At 54.8% G+C, this 26,922-nt stretch overlaps 1 protein-coding gene across 27 annotated transcripts in view; it reads left to right on the top strand.

Annotated features, from left to right (window-relative positions):
- KIF1A (kinesin family member 1A) overlaps nt 1–26,922 on the top strand; it is a 102,062-nt gene that overhangs the window by 4,906 nt on the left and 70,234 nt on the right. For all 27 annotated transcript variants that reach the window (XM_034655575.1, XM_034655574.1, XM_034655573.1 and 24 more), the window contains exon 2: nt 17,798–17,963. In XM_034655575.1, the coding sequence (XP_034511466.1) occupies nt 17,858–17,963 (106 nt within the window). In that variant the 5' untranslated portion in view covers nt 17,798–17,857. The remainder of the gene's footprint in view (nt 1–17,797; nt 17,964–26,922) is intronic.

Raw genomic sequence — 26,922 nt, 5'->3', positions numbered from 1 at the left:
CTTCCTCACCCCCACTCACCCCCACTCTCCCCCTCAACCCAATCCTCTACTCCAGTGCCCCACCTACTGCCCCTGCCTGCCCCTTCAAATCCCCATCCCACTCCTCCTTCCCCACTGCCCCCACCTACCCCAGCCAACGCAGGGCCTCACACACAGTAGGTGCCCAGTAAATGGTATTTTCTTGTTGAGCCAGTTGGTTTAGCCCGAGTGGTCCGTTTCCTGTGGGCCCGGAGAGAGCAGCTGCCACCCTGGCTGCGTGCAGGCTGTGTGTCTTCATGTCTCCCATTTAGGGCCCAGCGGTTCCTGAGACGGGTGCCCCCTTGCTCTGGGTCTCCTGTGAGGCTCCTGAAAAGCAATGCTAGGGATGGGGTGGGAATTGCCCTGACCACTCTTGCAGGTCCGCTCCCTTGAGTCCGGCTTTTGGCCTCTCGGCCTCTGGCTGATGGTGTCTAGCCGTGCCTTGGAGGGGTGTCAGGAGCCCTGTGCCTGCTCTCAGGTCTCAGCCCTGCCAGGAAAGCTCAGGTGGGCCTCAGTGTCCTTCCCCATCTGTCATCAGTTCAGCCAGGATGGGGAGGGGCAGGGCAGGGCCGTCAGTGCCCAAGGCCAGGGGGGACCAGGCTTCTGAGGGGCTATCAGGGGGCTGGGGCAGCAGGGTGACTCAGCTGCCGTGTCATTTGGTCCTCACTCTCTGCCTGCTGCTGAGGCCAGGGCCACCGCATGGCCACAGGTTCCCAGTGCCTGGAGGGCAGCAAAATGAGCAGTGATGTGGTCGCCAGACCCAGACCCTAGGAGAAGACTTAGGGCCTGCTCTCCTTTGCGTGAGCTCCAAGACAGTCCTCAGTAGCTTTTGATTTCCCCAGCTGTCATCATATGCTGTCTTCTGCCAAGTCCCCCTTTCCTGGCACCCACACCCAGGAGCCACCTCCTTCCTGTCTCCCTCCCACCCTCCCGCTGATCCCCACATCCCCTGGCCGGGTGGCTCTGTTTCTTGGACCCGGAGCTGCTCCTTTCCTGACTTCCTGTCTTGTGTGACTTCCTGAAAATGGGGCTGAGTCCTTGGCTGTGGGACTGTGTCTCTGCTCTGTCCTCGCGCTGGGTCTGTGGTGTGTATGGTGGCACTTCTGCTCGGTAAGCACCCCCTGGAGCACAGATTCATCGGCGTCCTGGCCTGCCACGTCCGCCTCATCATAAGCGACATTCCCCCCTTACACTTTCTGTTTTTTCCTTGACTTTATGTGTTGGTCGTCTTGTCTTCGTCCTGTTTTTTCTCTCATATATCGTGTTTCCTTCTTTAGGTCCTATTTTCTGGGCGATTTCTGGGCTTCCTTTTCGAGTTCTTTTTGGAATCTCGTGTTTCAGCACTTAGTTTCCATCTCTAAGAGCTCCCTCGTCCTCATCCCTAACTGTTCCCCTTTCACACGTCCTGTTCTTGTTTCGGAAGTGCATTATCTTCTTGAAACATTCTGAGTATATTCATAGAGCTTTTTGGTTTGTTTGCTTGTTTCTGCTCTGTTCTGTGGTTTCTTTCTGGCTCCCTGCTGGTCTAGTACGGTCTTCACCTTCGAAGCTTCTCACTCTCCTGGTGTATGTGGCAGGCCCTGGGGGCCCATTCATGCTGGGGAGGCCCCCGGGGTGGTAGAGCATGCTGTCACTGGGTTCCCCGGGTCTGAGTGGGGTTCCGGCTGGAGCTCAGCGTGGGGCTGTGGAGGCATCCCCTGGCAGGCTTTGCTCTAGGGCCGAAGGGCTGGGGGCTGGACCCATGTTGGCCTGTCTCCCTCCTACCAGAATGTGCGGGGTGCCAGCGTCCATGCTGAAGCACTCACTCTCACCACACATCTTCCGAGTCTGTGGAGCCGCTGGCCTGGGGGTGTGGGCAGCCCCTGCCCTCTGTGGAGGTGGGCGGCTGGGAGAGGGGTGAAGGTCCCACTGATCCACATGGTGGTTCTACAGACAGACTTACACCCAGGACGTCCTGCCCTCCACTGGCTCCATTGAGCCCACAAGTCCAGAACCCCTGCCGTCGTACCAGCCCCCTCTGGGCTGTTCTGGCCGCCCCCACCCCCCAGGCTCCAGAAAGGCTGTTAGGGGCCTGAGGTCATGGGTGACGCCTCTCCCCATGCTTCACCACGGGGGTGACTCACCAGCATGGTCTCCCTTTATTTCATGGAGCCCCAAGAGTGAGCCCTGGAGGGCCTGTAGCCCGAGGGTCCTCCTTGCCCTCTGAGGGCTCTGGGCCGTGGCCTGGCGCGGACTCTAATGTACGTCTCTTGTAATACTAAGGGAAACGAGTTCTGTTTTTCACAAACTCTTGAGGGAAAATCGGTGTTTCAGGAGGAGGGGCCTGCAGGTGCTCTGTTCTAGGCTGTGCTGCTGGTCTGGGAGGCAGGCAGGTGCCAGGCGAGGGCTGCCGGGGAGGCCGCGGTGCTCGGCGCAGGCCTCGGGCCGCCTTTGCCCGTCCATTGTCCATAGAGGTCCGGCTTTTCCTTGTGCTTCCCGCACACACTCGTGTTTATGCAGAAACGTGCAATACTCCAAGAGCCCTGACAGGTAGACGTGAGTTCCTTGAGGGGCTGGTCCCGTCCTCTGCGTCTGCAGTGACCTGCCCACGGTGGGTCCTCAGTGTGTCCTCACCGCGTGAACGGGTTTAACTCCCCTCCTTCCCCGGGGGCCCAGGCTCGTGGCTCCGGGTCTCCCTCTCCTGTGGTCCTTACCACCGGTCACTTCCTCATCCACGTGCGTGACCACGGTCGCCTGGCCCCTCTCATCCTCTCTCTTCCTGCTGCACGTCTCATGGCTGCAGCCCGGGTCTTGTCGCCCTCAGACGCTGATGGCGCCCCTCGCAGGGCCGGCAGGGCAGACCCCCATGGCTCAGGAGCGCTTTTGAACAGCTCCTCGGGCTCTTCTCGGGCTCTGGCACTCTCCCTGCCCCGTCCTTCTCCTTGCCTGGCTTTGAGCCTGTGCTCAGCAGGCCGTCACCCCTACGCGTGCCCTCCCCTCTGCAGCACCTGCAGCCACGTGGTCCTGCACCCCGAGGGACCGTTCACACTTGCTCGTGTCCTCTCAAACTTCACACGCCCGGCACCGTTGAGGGGAGCTGGCCTTCCTGCCGCTCTGCAGCATGCGGCGCGTGAGATGCAGTGCCCCCAGCGCCACACCTCAGGCCCCCCCACCTGCGCCCCGCCCCTGCCACAGGCAGCAAGGCCTGGCTCCGTCCCCTGCCAGGTCGGCCTGATTGCTTGCTCCCCTTCATGGCAAGACTTCCTGAAAGAAGTTAAATCTTTAAAAATGTTATCACGTGATAGGACACATGAAAAAGAATACAGACTATTTCTGCAAACGGCCGTGTGTGCACCCTCAATTTCAGAGATAACGCGTTTCCAACATGCTCCCCGGTCCCTGGCACTTAGAGCGACTGCTCCCCGCACCCTCACAGAGGAGGAGGAAGGGGCTGTGTCGTGACCCCACCTTGCAGGCTTGGTGGAGGTCCACATCCAGGCCTTGGCGGCACCCGGTGCCTCAGGCTCCCGACCTGACCTGGAGGTTCTCACCGTCCGGACTGCGGCATCAGCGTGCTCAGAATTTCATCCTTGACCTCTGGGCCCCAGGTAGCGTCCTTAGCGAGTGTGAAGCCCTGTGGGGGCTGTGTCTTGCTGGGCAAGTGACATTTGCTATTTATAGGATCCCCAAGGACCACGGCTCTGCTTTCACTCACTGTCACATCTGCACGGCCACGGTGTGACTAGACCAGTCCGTCCAGTGTCCAGCCGGCGGACAGTCAGCCTCTCCCATCTCCCCCGTCTTCTCTCTTCTTTCTCCTCTCTGCTGCAGATCCTGCCGTGCTGGGGACGGTTCTCCTGTGATCACGTACGTGTCTAGTTGCACAGCGGCTGGGCCCAGAGGCCGCAGCGTTACTGGATATCTCCATGTTGTTTCCAAAGTGGTCGTGCTAATGAGCTTTTCCCAGTGGACTGTGCTGTCCCCGTGGCTCTATCCTTACAACATTTCATGTTGCCAAGTGTTTTAATGTTGTGATCTGATGCATATTTTTTTAAGCTTTTATTTATTTATTTGAGAGAGAGAGAGCACACGCAAGTGGGGGGAGGGGCAGAGGGAGAGGGACAAGCAGACTCCCCGCTGAGCACAGAGCCCGACTCAGGGCTTGATCCCAGGGCCCTGAGATCATGACCTGAGCCAAAGGCAGATGCTTAACTGACTGAGCCACCCAGGTGCCCCTGACGGTTATGGCTTTGAGCCACACTTTCTTGATTACCATTGTGGTTGAGTGTCTTGTCCTGTAAATTGCATGTTCATACCTTTTTGCCACTTTTTTGCTGTTCTTTTTTTGTTTGTTTGATTTGTATGTGTTCTTTGTGTGTTCTGTACGTGAGCCCTTGTCAGATAGATGTGCTGTGCGTCTCCAGGCGGGTGAGCTTCTCCTCACCCATTAGTGGTATCTTCATGTCTGGACTTTTCCTTTTGGTGCCTTCTGTGGGTTGAATCCTCGAAGGAGAATATGGAGATACCATTTTTTTCATTATCTTCCAAAACTGTTGTTCGCATTTAGATCTGGAGTCTGCGTGGAATTTGATTTGGTATAGAATAGGCATCTAATTTTGTATTTTTCCATATGGCCAGCCAGTTGTCTTAGTCTGTCTGGACTGCTATAACAGAACACCACGGACTGGGTGGCTTGTAGACAACAGACATTGATTTCTCACAGTTCTGAGGCTGGAAGTCCAAGATCAGGGTGCCGGCAGGGCCAAGTTCTGGCAAGAGCCCACTTCTAGGTTACAGATGGCCAGCTCCTCATTGGAGAGAGGAAGCAAGCTCTCTTGGGACCTTTATAAGGGCATGAATCCCATTCGAGAGGCCCACCCTCATGAGCTCATCTACGCCTAATCACATCCCAATACCCCCCGCTTCCTAATCCTATCCCACTGGGGGTGGGGTTTGGGTTAGGAATATGGGGACACAAACATTCAGGCCATAACCAGTTTTCTCAGCGACATAGCTTCAGTACCCCTTTCACTTCCCACAGACCTGCAAAGCGCCCTTTGTCTGCTCTCAGAAGGGCTGTGTCTGTGTACGTCTGTTTTTGGGTCCCTTCTGTTACGCTGGTGGTGACTTACCTTGTCCCAGCCACCCCATCTTACTTACCGTACCTTTATACTAAGTCTTGATTCCAGGAGGGCGTGACGTCTTCTACCCGCTTGTGTTTCTTCAAATGGGTCAGTAGTACTCATAGCATCGCACTCTTCCAAAAAAAAGTTTTAGCAGCAATTTGTCTAGTTTCATAAAAAGTCTGGTTGAGATTTCATTTGAAATTACATTGAATTTTTTATTCATTTGAGTGAAAATAGACATTCTTAAGATATTGAAATTTTTCCATGCAGAGGTTATAGTTCGTTTATTTAGGGTTTCTATATTTTGGTGAAGGCTAAAAATTTCCCCATAAAAGTTATATGCCTCTCTTGTGACATTTGTTATGATAAAGGTACTATATACTTTGGATTATTTTTTTTAAAGATTTTATTTATTTATTCGACAGAGATAGAGACAGCCAGTGAGAGAGGGAACACAAGCAGGGGGAGTGGGAGAGGAAGAAGCAGGCTCATAGCAGAGGAGCCTGATGTGGGGCTCGATCCCATAACGCCGGGATCATGCCCTGAGCCGAAGGCAGACGCTTAACCGCTGTGCCACCCAGGCGCCCCTGGATTATTTTTTAAATGTACCTTAATATTTTTTTTTTAACTATTTGTCTCTAGTGTATTCCAACATGGTTGGTTTCTAGCAACTTTATGGCACCTTCCCACTAATTCAAATAATTTGTGAAAACTCTTGATTTCTGCATAGATAAGCAAATCATCTGCAAATGATGACAGTTTGGGTTTCTTCACTGCTGCAATGTGAAATAGAAGTGATGACAGGCATCCTAACTTGTTTCTGGATTTAAAGGAAATGTTCCTAATATTTCACCATCAAGCATGATGTTTGGGTAGGTTTAGTAGTAGATTTTGCCTATTATGAGATTAAAGATTTTTTTTATTTCTAGTATTCCCAAGAGTTTTATCATAAACAGATTTTGAAAACTATTGAATGCTTTTTCAGCACCTATGGAGGACCTCATTTGGCTTTTTCTCCTTTAATCTGTTATATGGTGAATTATATTAATAGATGTCCTTATGTTAAAGTGTGCATATATACTATCATATTGGTGTTCTTGGAATAAGCCTACTGCATTACCCTTTTTATTTGCTGCGGGGCCTTCTTGCTAATGCTTTGGACTTTTATATCTATGTTCATTAGTGAGATCAGTCTCTGATTTTCATTTCTCAACTTTTTTTGTCCAATTTGATGCCAAGGTCATAATCTCTCTCCCTCTGTCTTCCTCTTTCACGTTCTCTTAAAGAGTTTGTATAAGATTGGAATTATCTAGGTTTTTTGACTGTATGTTAGGGCTCACTTGTAAAAAGTGTCTGAGTCTCCTGCTTGTTTTGGTAAGTAGATTCTTAAACTATTCAATCAACTTCTTTAATTGTTGCAAGAAAATTCAGGTTCCCACTGACTAATTTTTCTCTTAATTATAGGTCATCTTTTCCTGCTTCTTGGCATGTGTAGTAATTTTTTTAAAAAGATTATTTATTTGAGAAAAAATGCACATGAGGCAGGGGAGGGGCAGAGGGAGAGGGAGAAGCAGACTCTGTTGAGCCGAGAGCCCGACATGGGGCTCCATCCCAGGACCCTGAAATTATGACCTGAGCCAAAGGCAGATACTTAACTGACTGAACCACCCAGGTGCCCCAGTTTTTTTTATTGGGTTCTAGACATCTCTACATTATGGAGTGTCTGAATTATGCTTTCTTCCTAGAAAGCATGTTGAGTTTTGTTTAGGCAGATAGTAAATTACTTGAGATAATTTGATCCTTGAAGACCTGATTTTAAGCTTTCCTAGAGTTACTCTAGAGTAGATGTCACAGGGATAGTTAAGCCCACTGCTCAAGTATGATTTCTTTGGGGTACCTACTGAATGGCTGGAGTGGAGGGACTATTATGGGTGGTAGGTGCACGATAACCTTCTTATCTTATGTGCGCTTTGGGAATCCCTGTGTCTTCTTTGGCTGGACTACATGGGGATGGACTAGTCCTCTACAAAGTCTCAAGGCACCATAACCTATGCAAATATCTTGTCTTTGCTACCTAGCAGCTCTTTCCTTTCTAGAACTCTGACCCACAATTTCCAGCTGCCTCAAACTACCCAAAGTCTAGCTTCCACCTCTTGAACTCCTCAAAGCTGCTGAGCTATTAGGGTCCTACCTTCCAAAACCTGAGGTCTGGGAATTGCCTCTGGGCAGATTGGAGTGATTATAGGGTTTCCCTTGTACGTTTCCCTTCTCTAAGTGATCACAGTTCCGCACTGCCTGCTGTCCAGTGTCTAAAACAGTTATTTTCATACATTTTGTCCAGTTTGCTGATTGTTTACAGTGGGAGTTTAAGTGTGGCCCTTGTAACTCCCATCATGGCTGAATGTGGAAAAGCCCTAAGTTTTGCTAGTAGTATTTTCATTATCATTCACTAAGTTTATTTATATCTCCATCATGATTTCTTCTTTTGTGTATTAATTATTTAGAAGTTTATTTTTAAATTTTTACACATAGGGTTTTTTTTAATGGTCTTTTATTGATTTTTAATTGTCTTCAAATCACAAGATGCATTCTGTACAGAGTCTTTGACATTTATTAGGAGTTGTTTTGTGACCTACTACATGGTAAAATGCTGTAAGTGTTTCATATGTGTTAGAAAAGAATGTGTTTCTCTAACTTGCAAGAAAACGAGAGCACGTGTGTTCATTATTCATGATTATCGTGTTCAGACCGCCTACATCCTTGTTAATTATGTCTACTTGGTCTGTCAATTAGTGAACAGTTTGTTAAAATTCCTGCCATGATGAATTAGTGAATTCTTTCGTGTTGCTTGACTCTTAACCTTGGTTTTATGTTTTCATCGTGTTGTCTCTCTGGGACCATTCTGAGTAATTTTTTCTGATATGTTTACCAGTTCATTAATTCTCTGCTCAGCTTCATTTAATTTGCTGATTAACACGTCTGTGAAGTTTTTAAAGTTTGAATGATTACATTTTTATTTCTAAAAGTTCTGCACGGTTCCTCCCCACCCCCCATATTTTACAGCAGTATTTCCCATTCCTGTTTATTTCTCTAAACATTTTAGGCATACATATTTTATGATCTGTGTCTGACAGTTTCAGTATCTGAAATCCTTGACAGTTCAGGATCAGGATCTAATTCTGGTTCCCTTTTCTCTTCATTTTCCTCAACTCTTGGCGTAGTGAATTGCTTCTCTGGTGTTTGAGTAACATTTAATTGTGGGCTCCCATTTGACTGCTCTTTATCTGCGGGGCCCTGAGAAGAGGAAGCTATTTCTAAGGAGCATTTGTATTTCTGTTTGTGGTGTGCTGTAGTTGCAAACAGCCGAGACCCACTCCGAGCTGACTTCTCAAACTCAGGTTTCACTGATCATGCAGGTACCACAAATCAGAAACGCAAACCTGCATGAAGACGGGTCTGTAGCCTCAAATTCTCAGAAACACTGGCTTTTTCACCACATGGAGCTGAGAGTCATTCACAGTAAGTCCCCTGTGTCCCTTTGATGATGATGGCTTTTCCCCAGCTTTCCATGTCACTGGGATTGTAGCTTTAGAGCATCCGACTCTTTGTGGTGATTTGGTTCCAGTTCCAACTTGGTGTGTGTTTGAGGCCATGCCTCCCGTCCTCCATTCAGCAGGCGAAATCCAGTTCTCCACATTGTGGTGTCAGCAAATCCCTGCAGCTTTCTCCCTGGCGGGCTTGCCTCTTTGATTCAGCTCCTCCTGCTGCCTTTTCTCCCTCTCCTCAGACATTCTCTTATTTTATTCTGATGTTTGTTATTTATCCTAAATTTCTAGGTGATTTCTAGTGGGAGGGAGTCTCGTCCACCATGTTGCCAGAAGGGGACATCTCCCATTTACTTGTCTTTTCTGTTGGTTTCAGAAATACTAATTTGAAGGAGCAAACTTTTTGTCTTCACATACGTTGGTGTTTGTCAACCCAAATGAGGTCTTTTTATTTATTTACTTATTTACCTGAACCATTTGGTAATTTTTAAAAAAAATCTTTAAATATGAACACAGTTTACAAGAGTCAGACCTGTCTACAGAACTTACTTAGGAAATCAGCAGGTTTTCTTCTCTGTCCCCAGTCCCTCTCAGTTCTCTTAGCGACTTTGTGCTTCTTGATGCTGTTCAGGTCTGTCTTGCTAAATAATGTGCTTATTCTGCTATTTTTTTTTTTTGGCCTGTTTTAGAAGTTGCATAAGTGGGATTATGAAGAGTGAACCCCTTTGTCTTTATGTCATTTTTTTTCTCAGCATCATGTTTGCGAGGTTCATCCATTTATCTTCTCTCCCTCCTGAAATGCCACTAAAATAACGGTAAAGGTAAATGACAGAAAGACAGAAGCCATTCTGGAAGGGGGGAAGAACAGAGAAGTCACAGCCACCCATTTGGGAAAAAGAAAGCAGAACCCTCGTGGTAACTGACAGCAGACTCAGGAAGCCGACGCCAAGGAGGCCGGGGAATTGGGAAGCGACCCGTGGCGTCCCCACGAGGCTCAGGACCTCTGGCAGGGAGGGCGGGATTCTAGACGGCCGGTTCAGAGTCCACTGATGCCGCACTTAGAGTCCCAGACTTCTCCGCCACTCCTCCATCTCCTTCTCCCTCTTTCTACCCCTTCAGCCTATTGGTCTCCTCCATTTCCATGACTTAGCGCTCACAAGTGACTGATTCATTTTTCCTGCCTGACCCCTCTTCAGATGCACACATCCAACCACCTCCCTGACTTTTCCATGTCTCTCCAACCCCCCGGTGCTGCTGACACCAGGGTTAAGGGGTCAGCGGGATGAGAGCCCCACTCTGGCGGGTCCTGTTGCTGGCTCACATCCACTGGGCTGGTCTCTAGGCAAACTTGTGAGTCCTGAAGGTCAGCCCAGCAAACCTGCAGCTCCCTGAGGGATGCTGGGATCTGAATCTGAGAACAATGTGAAGGCCCCCCGAGCCCCAGGCTTGTGAGTCCTGCTTTAGCTGCATCCCATAGTTTTGATACATGATTTCTGCATTATTGTTCAGCTCAAAATATTTTGTACTATCTGATGAGATTTTTTTCTTTGTCCCATGGGTTATTTAGAATCATATCGCTTAATGTCCAAGCAGTTGGGGGATTTTGTAGGTTTTTGTTTTGTTTTGTTTTGTTTTTGCTTTAATGCCTAGCTCGATTCTGCTGTGGTCAGAGGACATATACCTTATGATTTTAATCTTAAATTGAAATTTGTTAGACTTTGATTTATGACTAGCCTATGACTAATTTCAGTACGTGTTTTATGTGCAATTTATTTATTTATTTATTTGGCTCCACGCCCAGTGTGGAGCCCAGTGTGGGGCTTGAACTCATGACCCCGAGATCAAGACCTGAGCTGAAATCAGTCACTTAACCTACTGAGCCATGCACGTGCCCCTTTGCATGCACTTTAAAAGAATGTGTATGATACATATTTTTCCTTCTCAGTAGCTGATAGAGGAAGCAAACCCCAAATGTTTATCCTTTTATTTTCAACCTTTCCGTCCTTTTATTTAAAGGTGTCTGTTGGGGGGGCCTGGATGGCTCAGTCAGTTAAGTGTCCAACTCTTGATTTCAGCCCAGGTCATGATCCCAGGGTTTTGCGATGGATCCCCGTGTCAGGCTTCACACTTGGCAGGGGGTCTGCTTGAGATTCTCTCCTTCCCTCTGCCCTTCCCCCCACTTGTGTGTGCTCTCTCTCTCTCATGGTTTTATCCCCTCCACCCCAATTGGTTTGGACCCTACAGGCCTTTTTTCATGCCCTGTGACTTGGCTTAACGTCAGATCTTGTGTATTGAAACACACACAGGACAGGCTCTGGACAGCTCGCGCCTTTTTCTTTACGAGCAGATAGAGTGGATGGTCGTCCCTAATTCTGGCAGAGACTTAGCTGAGTCAGGGAAACACTGCAGTTTTGATAAGGTTTATCCTTGCTGCGGTTCTGCCCTGATTTTAGACTCCTTTCACATTAGGCCCTGGAATGATTACTGGAGCCCTTCCTCCTAGGGGGTCTTCATGCTAGTCCTTGTCTCTGTAGCACCTGAGAATGCAAAGACTCCCCTTTGATTTGCAGAAGCTTCCTGCTTGCGTTTTTATTTTTATTTTATTTTATTTATTTATTTTTAAAATATTTTATTTATTTACTTAACACAGAGAGAGAGACAGCCAGCGAGAGAGGGAACACAGGCAGGGGGAGTGGGAGAGGAAGAAGCAGGCTCCNTTTAACACAGAGATAGAGACAGCCAGCGAGAGAGGGAACACAGGCAGGGGGAGTGGGAGAGGAAGAAGCAGGCTCCCAGCAGAGCAGGGAGCCCGATGTGGGGCTTGATCCCAGGACCCTGGGATCACGCCCCGAGCTGAAGTCAGACGCTTAATGACTGAGCCCCAGGCGCCCCCCTGCTTGCGTTTTTAAGCTCCTGCCCCTCATACCTTCCGAGTTGGACACCCGTCTTAAGGGGAGAACTGGCTGGGTGAAGCTCCCCCTTCTTCCTCCCGGGATTTTGGCCTCTCAGGTTTGCTTCTCTTGACCAAAAGCCCAGTGGGTTTCTCCATCCCTTGGCAACAGCTCTCTGCCTGGGAAGACTCCAGATTCCCAGCCTCTTGCCCCGTGCCCAGAATGCAAATGTGTCTAGGGAGAAAGTGCTGTGTAGTGTTGGAATGTTGTCTCCTGTCCTGGCAGCCCGCCGTCTCTGGAATCTTGGCCTGCTTGTCTGCACGGCCTCAGTAGCTCTTTGAGTCTTTCTCATTGTGAGATTTTACCCAGCTTCTCTCGCTGGGCACGCTGGGAGGGGGCATTGCTGTGCTGCCAGCCCTTCTGCCTGGAAGCGGAAGCTGACCTCTGCTTTCCGAGCTCCGTGCTAATGGACCCCAGAGCCCATAAGCATAGTCTCCATGTGTTCTTGTGATCCTTTCACAGGTGAAGGTCTAGCTCTATTTTTAAATATGGGAGAGCCAGTTGTTACAATACCAGTCTCACCCAGTTACCTGAAATGCTGCCTTATCATCTGTTAGGGGGGTGTGTGTGTGTGTGTGTGTCTGTCCGTCTGTGATCATGCTTCGTCTTTTCTGTTGGTCTCTCTATTCACGTGTTATTGCTGGACTTTGGAAGTCGTTACAGCTTTATAGTAAGTCTGATAGCTGGTAGGGTACATTCTCTGTCCTTATATTTCACAGGTCTCTTTGCGGAACTCTTGCAAAATTCCATTGAAAATCCTGTTGGAGTATTTTGCTTATTGGACTTGCACTGAGCTAACAGCTAAATTTGGGGAGAACTGAAAATTGTGCAATATTGAATTGAACATCTGCTTTCATAAATATTTTCTTTATCCCTAATTATATTCTATCTCAGTGCTGAGCATTGCTTACTCAACAGATAGAGCCTTTTTTTTTTTTTTTTTTTGGCACAAGGCATGTTGCTAGATGCTAGAAATGTCATTTTGATTCGCATTCTACCAGGAATTGATGACCCTGCCCTTGCTCTTCCTGCCCCAGCTGGAAAATCCTAATACTTTTCTCCATTTGGAGACTGCGGAGACTTTCCAGCAGAAGGAAACGCAGGTTCTCAGGGAGGCACATCCCTCCACTACCCTCCTGGGGGGTCGTTTTTGGATGTGAGAGGGTGAAACTGTTGAAAAAACACTTATGGTGTGTGGATAGGGGTGCGCGCCGTGGCTGTCAGGGCTCTGGGGTGTGGCTGGGCATGATTCCAGCCCCCAGCTCTGCTCCGTGTCCTCCTGGGGTTTGCTCGCCTCCTGCACTCGTCGGCCTCAGTGGTCAGCTGCCGCAGTGCTGCCCTTTCTCCCGGCGGCCTTTGGAAGAGCTGTGCTTGTTCTGCTCCATGTCCAGCCTGTTTCTGGGGAGTTCTGTGGGGTCAGACCGCTAACCCTGGGCAGGGCCTGTGAGTTACAGCCTGAAGTCTGCATTGATCCCAGCCCCCATGGGGCCCCCCTCCATCTGCAAAGAGAGGTCCCAGGATCCTTGTCAGCACCTTTCTGATCTCGATCCTGGGATCCCCAGAGGTTCTCCTAGATGGGAGGTTGGGACACTGCTGGAAAAGGGTCTTTGGGGCAGATTCTCCTGAGGGTGGCAATTACAGGTGGGGAGTGTGAGGCAGCAGACACCCTTTTCAGAGGGAGGGTTTCCTGGAACCCCAGTGTGGGAGAGTCTCAAGACCTCTCCCCCTGAGCCTTTGCTCTACTTGGATGTCTCTAGTGATGGGGGCTCACAGTTGAATGGGCATCTCAGTTCATTTTAGATGGCAGTTGGTCTTCATGTCAGGCTGAGTTCTGTCTTCTGGAGCTCCTGGCCATTCCTATAACCAACCAACCCTGAGCTTGTCCTTCGCCGTGTTCCCAGAGGCCCCTCAAGCCCCCAAGCCCCCCTTGGGTGGCCACTGAAACGTCAGGCTGGCAGCCCATCAGTGGCCTGTGGGAAAGATCTTTCAAGGTGGCCGGAGCGCACCGTAATTCTGCGGGGAGTTTTTGCTGGCTTTCCTCAGGCTCCTGGGCTCTGAGGGGGACTCACGCTGGCTTCATCCACCTCAACCCTGCCATTTCACAGATGGGTAAACCAAGGCCCAGGGGTTAAGTCACAGGGCAGAGATAAAAGCAGGACCGGGACTGGGTCCTCGACGTGACTTCGATGCGGCATCAGGAATGGCCGGGCGCCTGCAGCATGAGTTAGGAGCCGTGGGAAGTGCTACTGAGATGCAGGGTTCTGTCCCCTTGCTTAGGACTGCCTGCCCCATCGTTTGTATTTGCTGAGGGAACCATTTCCTTCCCTGCTGATTTGGAGACCACACTATTGCTCGTTCCGGCTGCCAGTGAGAGCCCCAGGATGTAGGGTACGGGAGGACATTCTGGAACCCTGTTCTATTTTAAAATACCCTTGACATGTGGATGATTTAAAGACCCAGGTTCTGTCAGAGTCATGCTTTCGGACAGGGAATCTCTGTCCCATAACTGCTGTCCCCGCTGCTGGTGAGAACCCACACACTGCTCGTTCCCGTACGGGAGTGGAGGTTGGTGCACCCACCAGGTCCGTGGCCAGGTGGGCCGGGCTGGGCCGGGCTGGGGCTCAGGAGTGCCAGTCAGAGGGGGCTGGGGTTCTGTGGCTCCTGCTGACCGCACCCCTGCATGTCCCCCAGTGTGGGGCTGCCCGATCCTCTTCGTCCTGGGCCTCAGCATCTAGGCACTGCCTTGCTCTGGCGCCCTGCTAGGGGCTGGGAGACCACGGGGCCCCAGGTGCTCTGAAGAGGCTGTGCCTCAGAGACACGTTTGGCAGCATTTTTCTGGGGAAATAGAGGCTTGAAGGTGGCTCTGTTCCTGGGTCCCCCTATAAGCTTCCCTGGGAAGGCAAGGCTGGACTGTGGCCCTGCAGGGACCTGTGCCTCTCCACAGACCCCAGCTGCCCGCCTCAGAGCAGCCACGGAGCATCAACATGAAATCAGAAGGAGAGGGCCGTGTCTGGGGCCCTGTCGTGCTCACTGTCAGCCACCAGCTGGGCAGGGCGGCTCGGCCTCCACCTCAGGGCACTCACCCGTGTATCGTCGGGTCTCCAGCAGCTCTGGCTTTAGCGAAAACAAAACTTTTCTGTACCTTTGTGGTTCCTGTGAATATCTGCCTTCCCACCAGCTGGGGCTGGAGGCTCTGCGTGCCCCAGCACCATGGGACTGTCCCCCAATGCCCGTTACTGCGTCCCGGCCCACAGGGACACTTGGCTCTGCCTTGAGCCCGGGATGGGACGGTGCCACGCCTCGCTCCTCCCTCTGCCTCCCCAGGGTCCCCGGCCCCGATCGTGGCACACGGGGAGTCGACCGCAGTCCAGTGCACTGGGTGAAGCTGGAACCCAAGGCCTGTTTGCAGAGAGGCCTGGCCGCCCCCACCTTCCCTGTTCCAGGGTCCCCTCCGGCGCCCCAGTCAGGGTGTGTAGGGCAGGTGGGCGGATGTGCAGGGTCACCTCCTGCAAGGGGAGGATGAAGTGTGCGCTCCCCCACAAGCGCAGCCGTGTTCGTCCCCCGCGACCCCACCTCAGCAGGGATGCTCCCACAGGGAAGCCAGCCCACCTCCTTCCACCCCGCTGTCTCACCAAGTCTTGCTGCACGTACTGCCCTGTTTGTGCGCTTTGGCTTGTGAGCTTCCAGGGCCCAGGGATGGTCCTGTCGAGCTGGCGTGAGCCCCCTGGGGCCTGTGTCCTTGGTGCGTGTGGGAAGCTGACCTTCCAAGGGATGTGAAGGTCAGCTTCACACTCACCAAGGTTGTCATAGAGCAGGCCTGGTGGCTTTGGTGTCCCGCTCATTTCTCACGGCAGCCGGTGGCCAGGCCGGGGGTCACTGCTGCCGCACCTGTGACCCGGGCAACGCTGGGCTCTAGCAGCAGTTTCTCTCCTGCTTTTGGTCCTTTTAGTTGTTCCTAAAATTTTCACTGGTAGCGCATGCAGATGTAGAGCCCAAGGTGACGGGGACAGGAGGCTCCTGGAGGGACGGCCCCCGCTCAGCCCTCCCCGCGGCTGCTTCTGCCGTCGGCTCCCTGGTCGTGCCTGTCTGCTCCCACGGCCATCTGTCCAGTGTGTGTGTAATGTAAAGGTTCAGTCGTCCCGTAGCATCACTCCAGCAGAGACCCCCGCCATCCCCGACGCTCGGCAGAGACACGCCCCGCCCCCCGCCATCCCGGACCCTCTGTCCCCATCGTCCTGCCACGTTTCCTCTGCTGTCACTGAGTTGGGGCTTTGTGTTTGCAGCAGTAGGACTAGCGAGTCCCCTTCCCCTGCTTCCCCACAGGCGCCTCTGTGCTTTTTCTCCAAATCCTCGGGTAGTCCCTTGTCCACGTGGGGAGGCCACCACCAGCCTCGGGCCCAGCTCCCCCCCTGCTGGCGTCCCCGCTGTTGCTCTCCCATCAGGGACGTCCTCCTGGGACCCCCGTGCCGTCCTCTGGGCTGGCCTCGACCCGCAGCTCCACACGCCGCATGTGCTCCCTCACGCGTCGGGTGTGGATTCTAGTACCTTCTGTAGTCTGTCTGGCTCTTCGCTCCCCTCACCCTCCAGTGGTAGTTTGCCTGAGTTTGGTTTCCAGGCGGAAGGCTTGCTCCTCTGCAGTTTGGATGTGTTTCTTCATTATCATCTGGAGTCCGTGCAAGATGCCCGTTCCGATTCTCCACTGTCTGTGGTCTGTTGTTCTCTCCAGAATCGTACAGAATCTTCCCGTTAGCCCTCAAGTGCTGAGCTGTCAGTTCGTTGGTGTGTGACTTTCTCCGGCCGCGGGGCGGGTGGTGGGCTCTTCGAGTTTGGAGACTCACGACTGGCAGTTCCGGGAGGTTTTCTCGAGTTCCCTCTCAGTGGCTCCTTTTCACTGATGCTCAATCTTATCTCTCCCCTTTCATGGAAAATTACTTAATTCCGACCTTTTGGTTTATTTTTAAAGTTTGTGTTTTCATATTTTTTATTTCGAAGAACCCTCTTATTCATTAAAGGTACTTATAAAAATAGCGTTCTCAACCCATTCATGGGTGTAGTGACTTTTCTTTCTGAGAACATTAATTATAAGGAACTTAGAAAATACTTTCCTTCTCTTCCCTGCATTGTTTTGTGCTGCCAGGTTCCTTTTCTGGTGGTTTTAGCATCTCTATTTCTTGCTGGAGGGTGTGGTCCTGGCAGGTCCCCCCAGCCAGGAACCCCGCACGGGGGTCCCAGGGCCAGGGATCTTGGGTGTACCTCAACCCCCTCCCTTCAGCGGGGGCTCCATGCCCACCCTCATCTGGGCCACAGGCCCCCAGGCTGGGCAGGGCTTACTCTCTCCTGCCTGGTGGTGGGGGAGGTCAGGGCCCTGGATGTCCGCACGGGGAGGGTGGGGGTCCGGGGGTCTTCACAAGTGTCTCAGGGCCACTGTACCACAGTTCTGCAGACTGGATGCCTAGAGAACAGAGACATACTGTCTCCCAGTCTGGAGGCCAGAAGTCCGAGATCAGGTGTGAACAGGGCTGGTTCCTTCTGTGGCTGTGAGGGAGTCTGTTCTGGGCTTTGTCTGTGTCCACCTTAGCCGTTCCTTGGCTTGTAGAAGCATCGCTCCGATCTCTGCCTTTGTCTTAACGTGAAGCTCTCCGGTGTCTCTGTCCAGTTGTTCCCATTTGTAAGGGCTCCATATTGCGTTCGGGGCTCACCTGACTCCCGCGTGACCTCTTCTTTACCAGTCACATCTGCAAGGACCCTGTCTCCAAATAAGGTCACGTTCTGAGGTCCTATGGTTTAGGACTTCAACACAGGGATTTGGAGGGGACATAACTCAACCCATAGTAGGTTTAATGGTGGCTTTCCACCAACACCCGTTTTTAGTCCCATCCGGACGCCAGGCTTGAGAGGTACCGAGAGCCTTTCTGCATCCCAGTGAGAGATTGGCTTGTCTCTTGCTGGGCTCCGAATTTCCCAGGCTTGCTAAACCAGGCTGCCCTCGTCCTTGTGAAGAGTTGTGGTGTTTCTCCTCTGGAGCCGCCCTCTCCAGTCCCCGGTCCTTGGGGATTAGCACCGCACGCGGGCGTCGTTTAGTGGGATTTGGGAAGGGAGATGTTTCTGTCACCACCTGCAAGTACGTGTTCTGTCTTTCTGGATCTTGTTTCTAACTCACGTCTCCCTTTTTCTCAAGGTGTCTCCGCGCTCACTCGGGCTCCCGACGCTGTAAGGGTGACCCACAAAGGCCGGAGAGATGGCCGGGGCCTCGGTGAAGGTGGCGGTCCGCGTCCGCCCCTTCAATTCCCGGGAGATGAGCCGAGACTCCAAGTGCATCATCCAGATGTCTGGGAGCACCACCAGTGAGTATTGGTGACGGCGTGGCCGTGGGCGGCTTGTCGCTGGGGGCTGCGCGTCCTGGGCCGCCTAGCCAGACACAGCGGCCGGCCGGGCCCCCCAGCCCCCTCCTCACCCACATGGCGTGTGGTGAATGACCACAAACGAGGGCGGCTCCAGCAACAGTTTTGAGGCCTGTGCCCGAAATCAAGGTATTGACGGGGTCGTGCTGCCTCTGCCGTTCCCGAGGAGCTCCTTCCTGCCTCTCGTGGCCTCTGCTGGTCCGGCCATCTTGACCTGTCGCCGGCGTGGGCGTGCGGCCTTCGCGCGGGAGCGCTGACCGCCCGGCAGGTGGGCGGGGGGCTAGATGGGTGCGCACTCAGGAGGGCGCTTGTGAGCGCTGGGCGTCGTGTGTAAGTGACGAATCTCTGAAACCGTCCTCGGCGATATGCAAACTAATTAGCATTTAAACAAAGACTTGAAACACAGAAAGAGGAAAGAACGCTGATCCCTGGGCTTAGGGCCCCCCCCCACCGATCTGGTGTGACCTCACCGTGGCAGCTAATTCCATCTTCAAAGACCCTGTTTCCAAACAAGGTCACCCTCTGAGGCTCAGGATGGACATGAAATAAGGGGGTCNGATCCCTGGGCTTAGGGCCCCCCCCCACCGATCTGGTGTGACCTCACTGTGGCAGCTAATTCCATCTTCAAAGACCCTGTTTCCAAACAAGGTCACCCTCTGAGGCTCAGGATGGACATGAAATAGGGGTCACACCTTCCGACCCCATACATGAGGGGATTTCTCCTCTTGTTTCAGTGGCCTGCATTTATACGTTTTTTATTCCAGCCTGTTCTTTGCCTGGTTTGTGATTGTAAGTCATCTCAGACCTTCCTGAGGAGTGGGAGGCCTGCAGCCCACGTGCTAGTAGGTGGTAGTAAGAGAGGGCATGGCGGTTTGGTGCTCGGGGAGGCAGGTGGGCCCTGACAGGCTTCGTTAGCACGGCTGCCGCAGGGAGAGAGCGCCCACTCTGAGCCCGGCCTTTGCTCTGTTGGTTTGAACTGTTGGATCAAGTTGCGTCTGCATGCAGACGAGCGGACAGATTCGCACAATCCGAGCTGCACACAGACCGAGAAGCAGGGCGTGGCCAGCGCCCCGGAGACCCTCCTGTCCCTGTCCACTTTTGCTTCCAACACATCGGTTAGCGGGGCTTGTTTTGGGTCCCACGAAAACCGAGCCAGTGTCTGGGTTCTCTCTCCAGCTGCTAACAGCCTGCGCCCACGCTGTGACTCAGAACAAGAATTCCGGGCTCAGCCCGGCGGTTTGCCCCTGGGGTCCCTCGGGCAGTGACCACAGCTGTCACTGCAGGCTCAGGGGTACAAGCCGTGCCATGGGCTCGGCACCAGCTGCTCCTCGCCCTTCGTCCTGAGGTCATAGGATGGATGGCAGGCCTCACCCCCCACGAAACCTTACCCCACCTGCTCTCCAGGTTTGGAAGGAGGGGCTGGCCAAGTGGAGGGGCATTCAGGGTGGAGGGAAGCTGCCTCCCTAGGCCTGTTGAGGGGATGAGGATTCAGGTGTCTCTAGAATGTTCTGGGTACCTGTAGGCTCTGTGGGAAGGGGTGGGGGCTGGGAGGTGGTCTTTTCAGAAGCCTGTGGAGCTCTGTGGTCCTTCGTCCTGTGTGGGCGGGTCACAGCGGCTCCACTCGGAGCTTGCTCGGGGGCTGTTGGGCACGGTACGGCCGTGCACATCTGAGGTCTCGTCATGGCTCTTAGAAATGGTGTTGCCTCCATGGGTCCCTGGAACAGACCCTGACATGAAGATTTGGGTGCCAAGGGTTTATGGAGGTGGTGGTCCCAGACGATGTGGGGAGAGACCGTGGACGTGGGGAGGAGCTGTGGAGGGGCTGATGCACGGGTGGCTGCCACAGACAGCGGGGCTCTGGTCGCTGGGACCCTCTGACGTAGAGAATGCACCTCTGCGTCATCCTTCTCGAGGCTGGCTGCGGGTCTGGCGTCTCCACCAACATGAGCCCAGCGTTGGTCCAGGGTCCTGGTGTCCTTGTGACCTGAGGTGCTCAGGTGGTGTGACTCGTGCCTTAGGGTGGGAAGCCAAGGGCTGCACAGGAACTGTGAACCCTGGGTGGAAACCATGATGACTTGGGGTGAAAACAGTGACCCCTGGAGGCAAACCATGACCTTGGGTGGGAACTGTTACCCCAGGTGGGAACCATGACCTCTGGTGGGAACTGTGACCCCTGGTGTGAACCATGACCTCTGGTGGGAACCGTGACCCCTGGTGGATCTGTGACTTTTGCTGGGAACTGTGACCCGTGGTGGGAACCATAACCTCTGGTGGGAATTGTGACCCCCTGGTGGGATTTGTGACCTCTGGTGGGAACCATGACCTTTGCTGGGAGCTGTGACTCTGGGTGGGCCATGTGCCCAAGGAGCTGACAGTGTCTGCCAGGTCACTGTTGGGTGACCCTGGACATCAAGAATGACTAGGGATCCCTGTTCCCTCCTCGGCCAGGCCCTGGCAACACAGCCATCACCTTAGATAGTCGCTGAGGGTCTTGGCAGGAGGGGTTCACAGGTGACCACACTCTGAGGGAGTGGACAGAATACAGAACAACGCATCGGAGTTAGACCCATCTCCCCTGAAACTTGGGAGTGGGTGGGACGGGCGTCACGGAAGCAGACAGCTGGAGGAGAAGATGGGCTGTGGGGGTGAAAACTCTGACTCGCTTCTGGCCAGAGAGGCAGAGATGCAGAGACACAGACAGCGAGGGAGAGGAGTGTCAGAAGAATGGATAATTGAGACAGTCACTCGGGAAGCTGTATTCATCTTGGGGAAAACAAAGCAGTGATGGTACTGGTAGAAAGTGCTAGAAGCCATGTCAGAAGTGTGGGTGAAGGCTGAGGGAACCCAGAGGAGAGGGGCACGCCCTCCAGCCCTCAGCCCATAAAAGCTTGTCTGCAGAATAAGGTCAGTGGGCAGGATGGGCTTTCTTCCTGGCGACCCTGGGGCAGACTGGGGCAGGTGGGGCCCCTGAGCCAGCCTGAGGTGGCTCACAGCCACTTTGTCAGTGGACGTGGGGCCCGTGAGAAGGGACGGGGACGGTGCTCCACCATGAAGGTTGTGCAAGGCCTCAGGGGCCAGCCCGCGTGTTCAGCAGGGAGCGCTTGCCCCACGATGCAGCCGTGGAGGTGCTGGTGAGGAGACGGCATGGCTGCTCTGGCCACGTACTTGCTCGTCGGCGCCCCACGCCAGGCCGTGAGCGTCAGGGTGGGAGGCCATCTGGCCCTCCCCNGGGGCATTCAGGGTGGAGGGAAGCTGCCTCCCTAGGCCTGTTGAGGGGATGAGGATTCAGGTGTCTCTAGAATGTTCTGGGTACCTGTAGGCTCTGTGGGAAGGGGTGGGGGCTGGGAGGTGGTCTTTTCAGAAGCCTGTGGAGCTCTGTGGTCCTTCGTCCTGTGTGGGCGGGTCACAGCGGCTCCACTCGGAGCTTGCTCGGGGGCTGTTGGGCACGGTACGGCCGTGCACATCTGAGGTCTCGTCATGGCTCTTAGAAATGGTGTTGCCTCCATGGGTCCCTGGAACAGACCCTGACATGAAGATTTGGGTGCCAAGGGTTTATGGAGGTGGTGGTCCCAGATGATGTGGGGAGAGACCGTGGACGTGGGGAGGAGCTGTGGAGGGGCTGATGCACGGGTGGCTGCCACAGACAGCGGGGCTCTGGTCGCTGGGACCCTCTGACGTAGAGAATGCACCTCTGCGTCATCCTTCTCGAGGCTGGCTGCGGGTCTGGCGTCTCCACCAACATGAGCCCAGCGTTGGTCCAGGGTCCTGGTGTCCTTGTGACCTGAGGTGCTCAGGTGGTGTGACTCGTGCCTTAGGGTGGGAAGCCAAGGGCTGCACAGGAACTGTGAACCCTGGGTGGAAACCATGATGACTTGGGGTGAAAACAGTGACCCCTGGAGGCAAACCATGACCTTGGGTGGGAACTGTTACCCCAGGTGGGAACCATGACCTCTGGTGGGAACCGTGACCCCTGGTGGATCTGTGACTTTTGCTGGGAACTANCCTGTGTCTGTCTGTCTGTCTCTGGTGGACCCCACTTCTTATAAGGACCCCAGTCACTGGATTTACAGCCTACCCTAGTTGGCATGATCTCATCTTTACTAATCTCATCTGCCAAGACCATATTTCCAAAGAAGGTCACATGCTGACGTTCCAGGTGGATGTGAATTTGGGGAGGACGCTATTCACCCAGGACAGTGCCTCTGGGGCGGAGGGGACTGGACCAAGGCCACAGGGCCGATGCATCCAGGGCCTGCCCCCAGCCTGGCCAGGCTCCACAGGCCCACACCCAGCCTGGACTTCCTGCCTCCAGCCCACCTCCTGGATCCTGGCAAGCTGATCCCAGTGTAATTTCAGGCAGTGACCACCATTCTGGGTGGCTCCCTGGAACATTTCAGACCCTTCTCCTCTACTCATAGTGGTCTTTCTCCCAAAGGCCCTTGTCAACTGGTAGCCCTGCGCACAGATCCAGGTATTGCAAATGCCTAATGCATCTAAGCCTCATTTGCCGTCACTGTTCTAGAAAGTTCTAGGCTCCAAATAGAGCGAGCCTGCGAATGGAAGTTCTCAGAAGGGAGCTCGGCTGTGGCTGTGGAGGTGGTGGCACCACTGCAGTCCTGTTCACGGTTTCAGCGGAGGAGCCCTGGAGGCCGGTGGGCCGGGGGCAGCAGCCTCAGCCCGGGGGTGCGTGCCTATCTCTCCTGCCAGCCCCATCCAGGGACAGCTGCAGGGCCTGGAGCTGCCTCCTCCCCTGGAGGCCGCCACCATTAGAGTTGCGATGGGTGTTCTGGTTACAGCGTTGCAGTGGTGGCCTCGTGTGCTGTCCTCCTAGTCCCACAGGGATGAGGACGGTTCCCGAGGCACAGACGGGGAGACCAAGGCTCTGTGACGCGTGTCCTCACGTGCACTGCGTGGGAAGAGCAGGGTGGACATGGGGACCCTTCAGGTCATCAGCAAACATTTGCTGGGCACGAGCCTTATGAGGCTGGACTCTGGGGACCCAGGGGAGCAGGACGGAGGCTCTTACTGCCTTCTGGNTCTCAGAAGGGAGCTCGGCTATGGCTGTGGGGGTGGTGGCACCACTGCAGTCCTGTTCACGGTTTCAGCGGAGGAGCCCTGGAGGCCGGTGGGCCGGGGGCAGCAGCCTCAGCCCGGGGGTGCGTGCCTATCTCTCCTGCCAGCCCCATCCAGGGACAGCTGCAGGGCCTGGAGCTCCCTCCTCCCCTGGAGGCCGCCACCATTAGAGTTGCGATGGGTGTTCTGGTTACAGCGTTGCAGTGGTGGCCTCGTGTGCTGTCCTCCTAGTCCCACAGGGATGAGGACGGTTCCCGAGGCACAGACGGGGAGACCAAGGCTCTGTGACGCGTGTCCTCACGTGCACTGCGTGGGAAGAGCAGGGTGGACATGGGGACCCTTCAGGTCATCAGCAAACATTTGCTGGGCACNTGGGGAGGACGCTATTCACCCAGGACAGTGCCTCTGGGGCGGAGGGGACTGGACCAAGGCCACAGGGCCGATGCATCCAGGGCCTGCCCCCAGCCTGGCCAGGCTCCACAGGCCCACACCCAGCCTGGACTTCCTGCCTCCAGCCCACCTCCTGGATCCTGGCAAGCTGATCCCAGTGTAATTTCAGGCAGTGACCACCATTCTGGGTGGCTCCCTGGAACATTTCAGACCCTTCTCCTCTACTCATAGTGGTCTTTCTCCCAAAGGCCCTTGTCAACTGGTAGCCCTGCGCACAGATCCAGGTATTGCAAATGCCTAATGCATCTAAGCCTCCATTTGCCGTCACTGTTCTAGAAAGTTCTAGGCTCCAAATAGAGCGAGCCTGCGAATGGAAGGTCTCAGAAGGGAGCTCGGCTATGGCTGTGGGGGTGGTGGCACCACTGCAGTCCTGTTCACGGTTTCAGCGGAGGAGCCCTGGAGGCCGGTGGGCCGGGGGCAGCAGCCTCAGCCCGGGGGTGGGTGCCTATCTCTCCTGCCAGCCCCATCCAGGGACAGCTGCAGGGCCTGGAGCTGCCTCCTCCCCTGGAGGCCGCCACCATTAGAGTTGCGATGGGTGTTCTGGTTACAGCGTTGCAGTGGTGGCCTCGTGTGCTGTCCTCCTAGTCCCACAGGGATGAGGACGGTTCCCGAGGCACAGACGGGGAGACCAAGGCTCTGTGACGCGTGTCCTCACGTGCACTGCGTGGGAAGAGCAGGGTGGACATGGGGACCCTTCAGGTCATCAGCAAACATTTGCTGGGCACGAGCCTTATGAGGCTGGACTCTGGGGACCCAGGGGAGCAGGACGGAGGCTCTTACTGCCTTCTGGGGTGACGCTGCAGTGGGAGGCGGGGGACGGACGCACACATGAGCACCAGATGCAGCCGGACGGTGGGGACAAGGGCTGTGCCTTGCAGCATCAAGAAGGGCGCCGTGATGGGGCACAGGGGCCTGGGAGCCACATCCGATGGCCAAGGAGCCTCCCTGGGCAGTCGGGAGAAGGTGAGGGGTGAGCGCTTCTGTGCGTGAGGAATGCCAGGGCGGGGTGTTGAGCTCACTGTTCCCTGAAAGCCCGCTGAGGTCCTGCTGCAGTGGGCTGTCTCCCAAACCCCGCAAGTGTGGGGCCGCGGCCTGCTGGTCGACCAACTCGCCTGTGCACGCGCTCACACACAGCCGCACACACAGCCACACACGCACATCCATGCACGCACACCCACGTTTCTGAGTTCCATGGTTTCAGTACTGTCCCCGTGGCCAGTTTAACAACAGGCTCACCAATTCCTCAGCATTTAGCGGTCAGTGGTGCTGGAAAGAGCCCGCACAGCATGCACGGGCTTGTGCACAGAGAACACGGCTTCCGTCAGTCCTCCTCCCCGACTCCCTTCCCTATTCAAGCTGGGGCTCCCAGCAGCCACGTCTTTGTCCCTGGCAGGTGCCTACGCCTTGTGCACCCTGTATNGGTGGTGGCACCACTGCAGTCCTGTTCACGGTTTCAGCGGAGGAGCCCTGGAGGCCGGTGGGCCGGGGGCAGCAGCCTCAGCCCGGGGGTGGGTGCCTATCTCTCCTGCCAGCCCCATCCAGGGACAGCTGCAGGGCCTGGAGCTGCCTCCTCCCCTGGAGGCCGCCACCATTAGAGTTGCGATGGGTGTTCTGGTTACAGCGTTGCAGTGGTGGCCTCGTGTGCTGTCCTCCTAGTCCCACAGGGATGAGGACGGTTCCCGAGGCACAGACGGGGAGACCAAGGCTCTGTGACGCGTGTCCTCACGTGCACTGCGTGGGAAGAGCAGGGTGGACATGGGGACCCTTCAGGTCATCAGCAAACATTTGCTGGGCACGAGCCTTATGAGGCTGGACTCTGGGGACCCAGGGGAGCAGGACGGAGGCTCTTACTGCCTTCTGGGGTGACGCTGCAGTGGGAGGCGGGGGACGGACGCACACATGAGCACCAGATGCAGCCGGACGGTGGGGACAAGGGCTGTGCCTTGCAGCATCAAGAAGGGCGCCGTGATGGGGCGCAGGGGCCTGGGAGCCACATCCGATGGCCAAGGAGCCTCCCTGGGCAGTCGGGAGAAGGTGAGGGGTGAGCGCTTCTGTGCGTGAGGAATGCCAGGGCGGGGTGTTGAGCTCACTGTTCCCTGAAAGCCCGCTGAGGTCCTGCTGCAGTGGGCTGTCTCCCAAACCCCGCAAGTGTGGGGCCGCGGCCTGCTGGTCGACCAACTCGCCTGTGCACGCGCTCACACACAGCCGCACACACAGCCACACACGCACATCCATGCACGCACACCCACGTTTCTGAGTTCCATGGTTTCAGTACTGTCCCCGTGGCCAGTTTAACAACAGGCTCACCAATTCCTCAGCATTTAGCGGTCAGTGGTGCTGGAAAGAGCCCGCACAGCATGCACGGGCTTGTGCACAGAGAACACGGCTTCCGTCAGTCCTCCTCCCCGACTCCCTTCCCTATTCAAGCTGGGGCTCCCAGCAGCCACGTCTTTGTCCCTGGCAGGTGCCTACGCCTTGTGCACCCTGTATTCTACTCTCTTCGGAGGGGCCCCAGCTCCCCCTGGCCTGGCGGGAGCACGGCCCAGGAGGACCCCTCCTCCCTCCTTAGTCCCACACAAGGAGAAACTCAAGACCCTGGCAAGGAAGCCCTTTCTCTCGCAGAGCGGCTCCGTCCCAGTGCGTGGCGGGCTGATCGCAGAGGGTGGTGTGCCGGTCAGCCCTGGTGAGGGAGTGGAGGTGCCGGTGAGGAGCCAGGCCCAGGTGGACCCTGGCTTCCAGTCTGACTGTGTCTGGAGCTCAGATCCCATCTGTAATGACAGGGTATTTCTCAAGACCCCACAGGACCCCAAGGGGGGGAACAGGGACAGGTGACAGGCAGGTCCTGAGCGCCAGAGCCCCTCTGCCTGATGGTCCTCCTGGCAGACTCTCCTTGTGGCCCACTCCTGCCCTTTGTCCCTCATGGTTGGCTGTCCCCTGCCCGCTCGGCGTTCCTTGAACATACCTGTGCTCTGTTCCTGGGAGGGCCCCCACCTCAGGGAGCCCGCAGTCCATGAGAGATACATGGCAAATACCCCAGTACCAGGACACGGTCAGAGAGAGGTCAGCACCCAGGACCGGGCAAGGGTCATGCTGGACAAAAGGGAGCAGACTGGATGCGGGCATGTGCAGGGCGCAGGGAGGGGACCTGGCCCCTTGCCGCATGGGCCATCGGGGGCCCGGCCCAGGTTGGCTCGGGGGGTGCTGTGATTGTTGTTTCCATGGTGCCGGCATTATCTGCACTTGGGGTTCCGGTGGCTGCATCCCCGGGTCCCAGCAGGAGTTGAAAGCAGGACAGCTTGCTCTCCACGGCCTTGCTCCTGGAGGCAGCATGGATGTGAGCCGTGCTAGGCCCCAAGAACAGCACTGTGACGGTCAGTCA

Source organism: Ailuropoda melanoleuca, chromosome 2 (genome assembly GCF_002007445.2).
Source record: "Ailuropoda melanoleuca isolate Jingjing chromosome 2, ASM200744v2, whole genome shotgun sequence".
Lineage (NCBI taxonomy): Eukaryota > Metazoa > Chordata > Mammalia > Carnivora > Ursidae > Ailuropoda > Ailuropoda melanoleuca.
The sequence above is the reverse complement of the archived record's forward strand: the minus strand, read 5'-3'. Positions and strand labels throughout refer to the sequence as shown.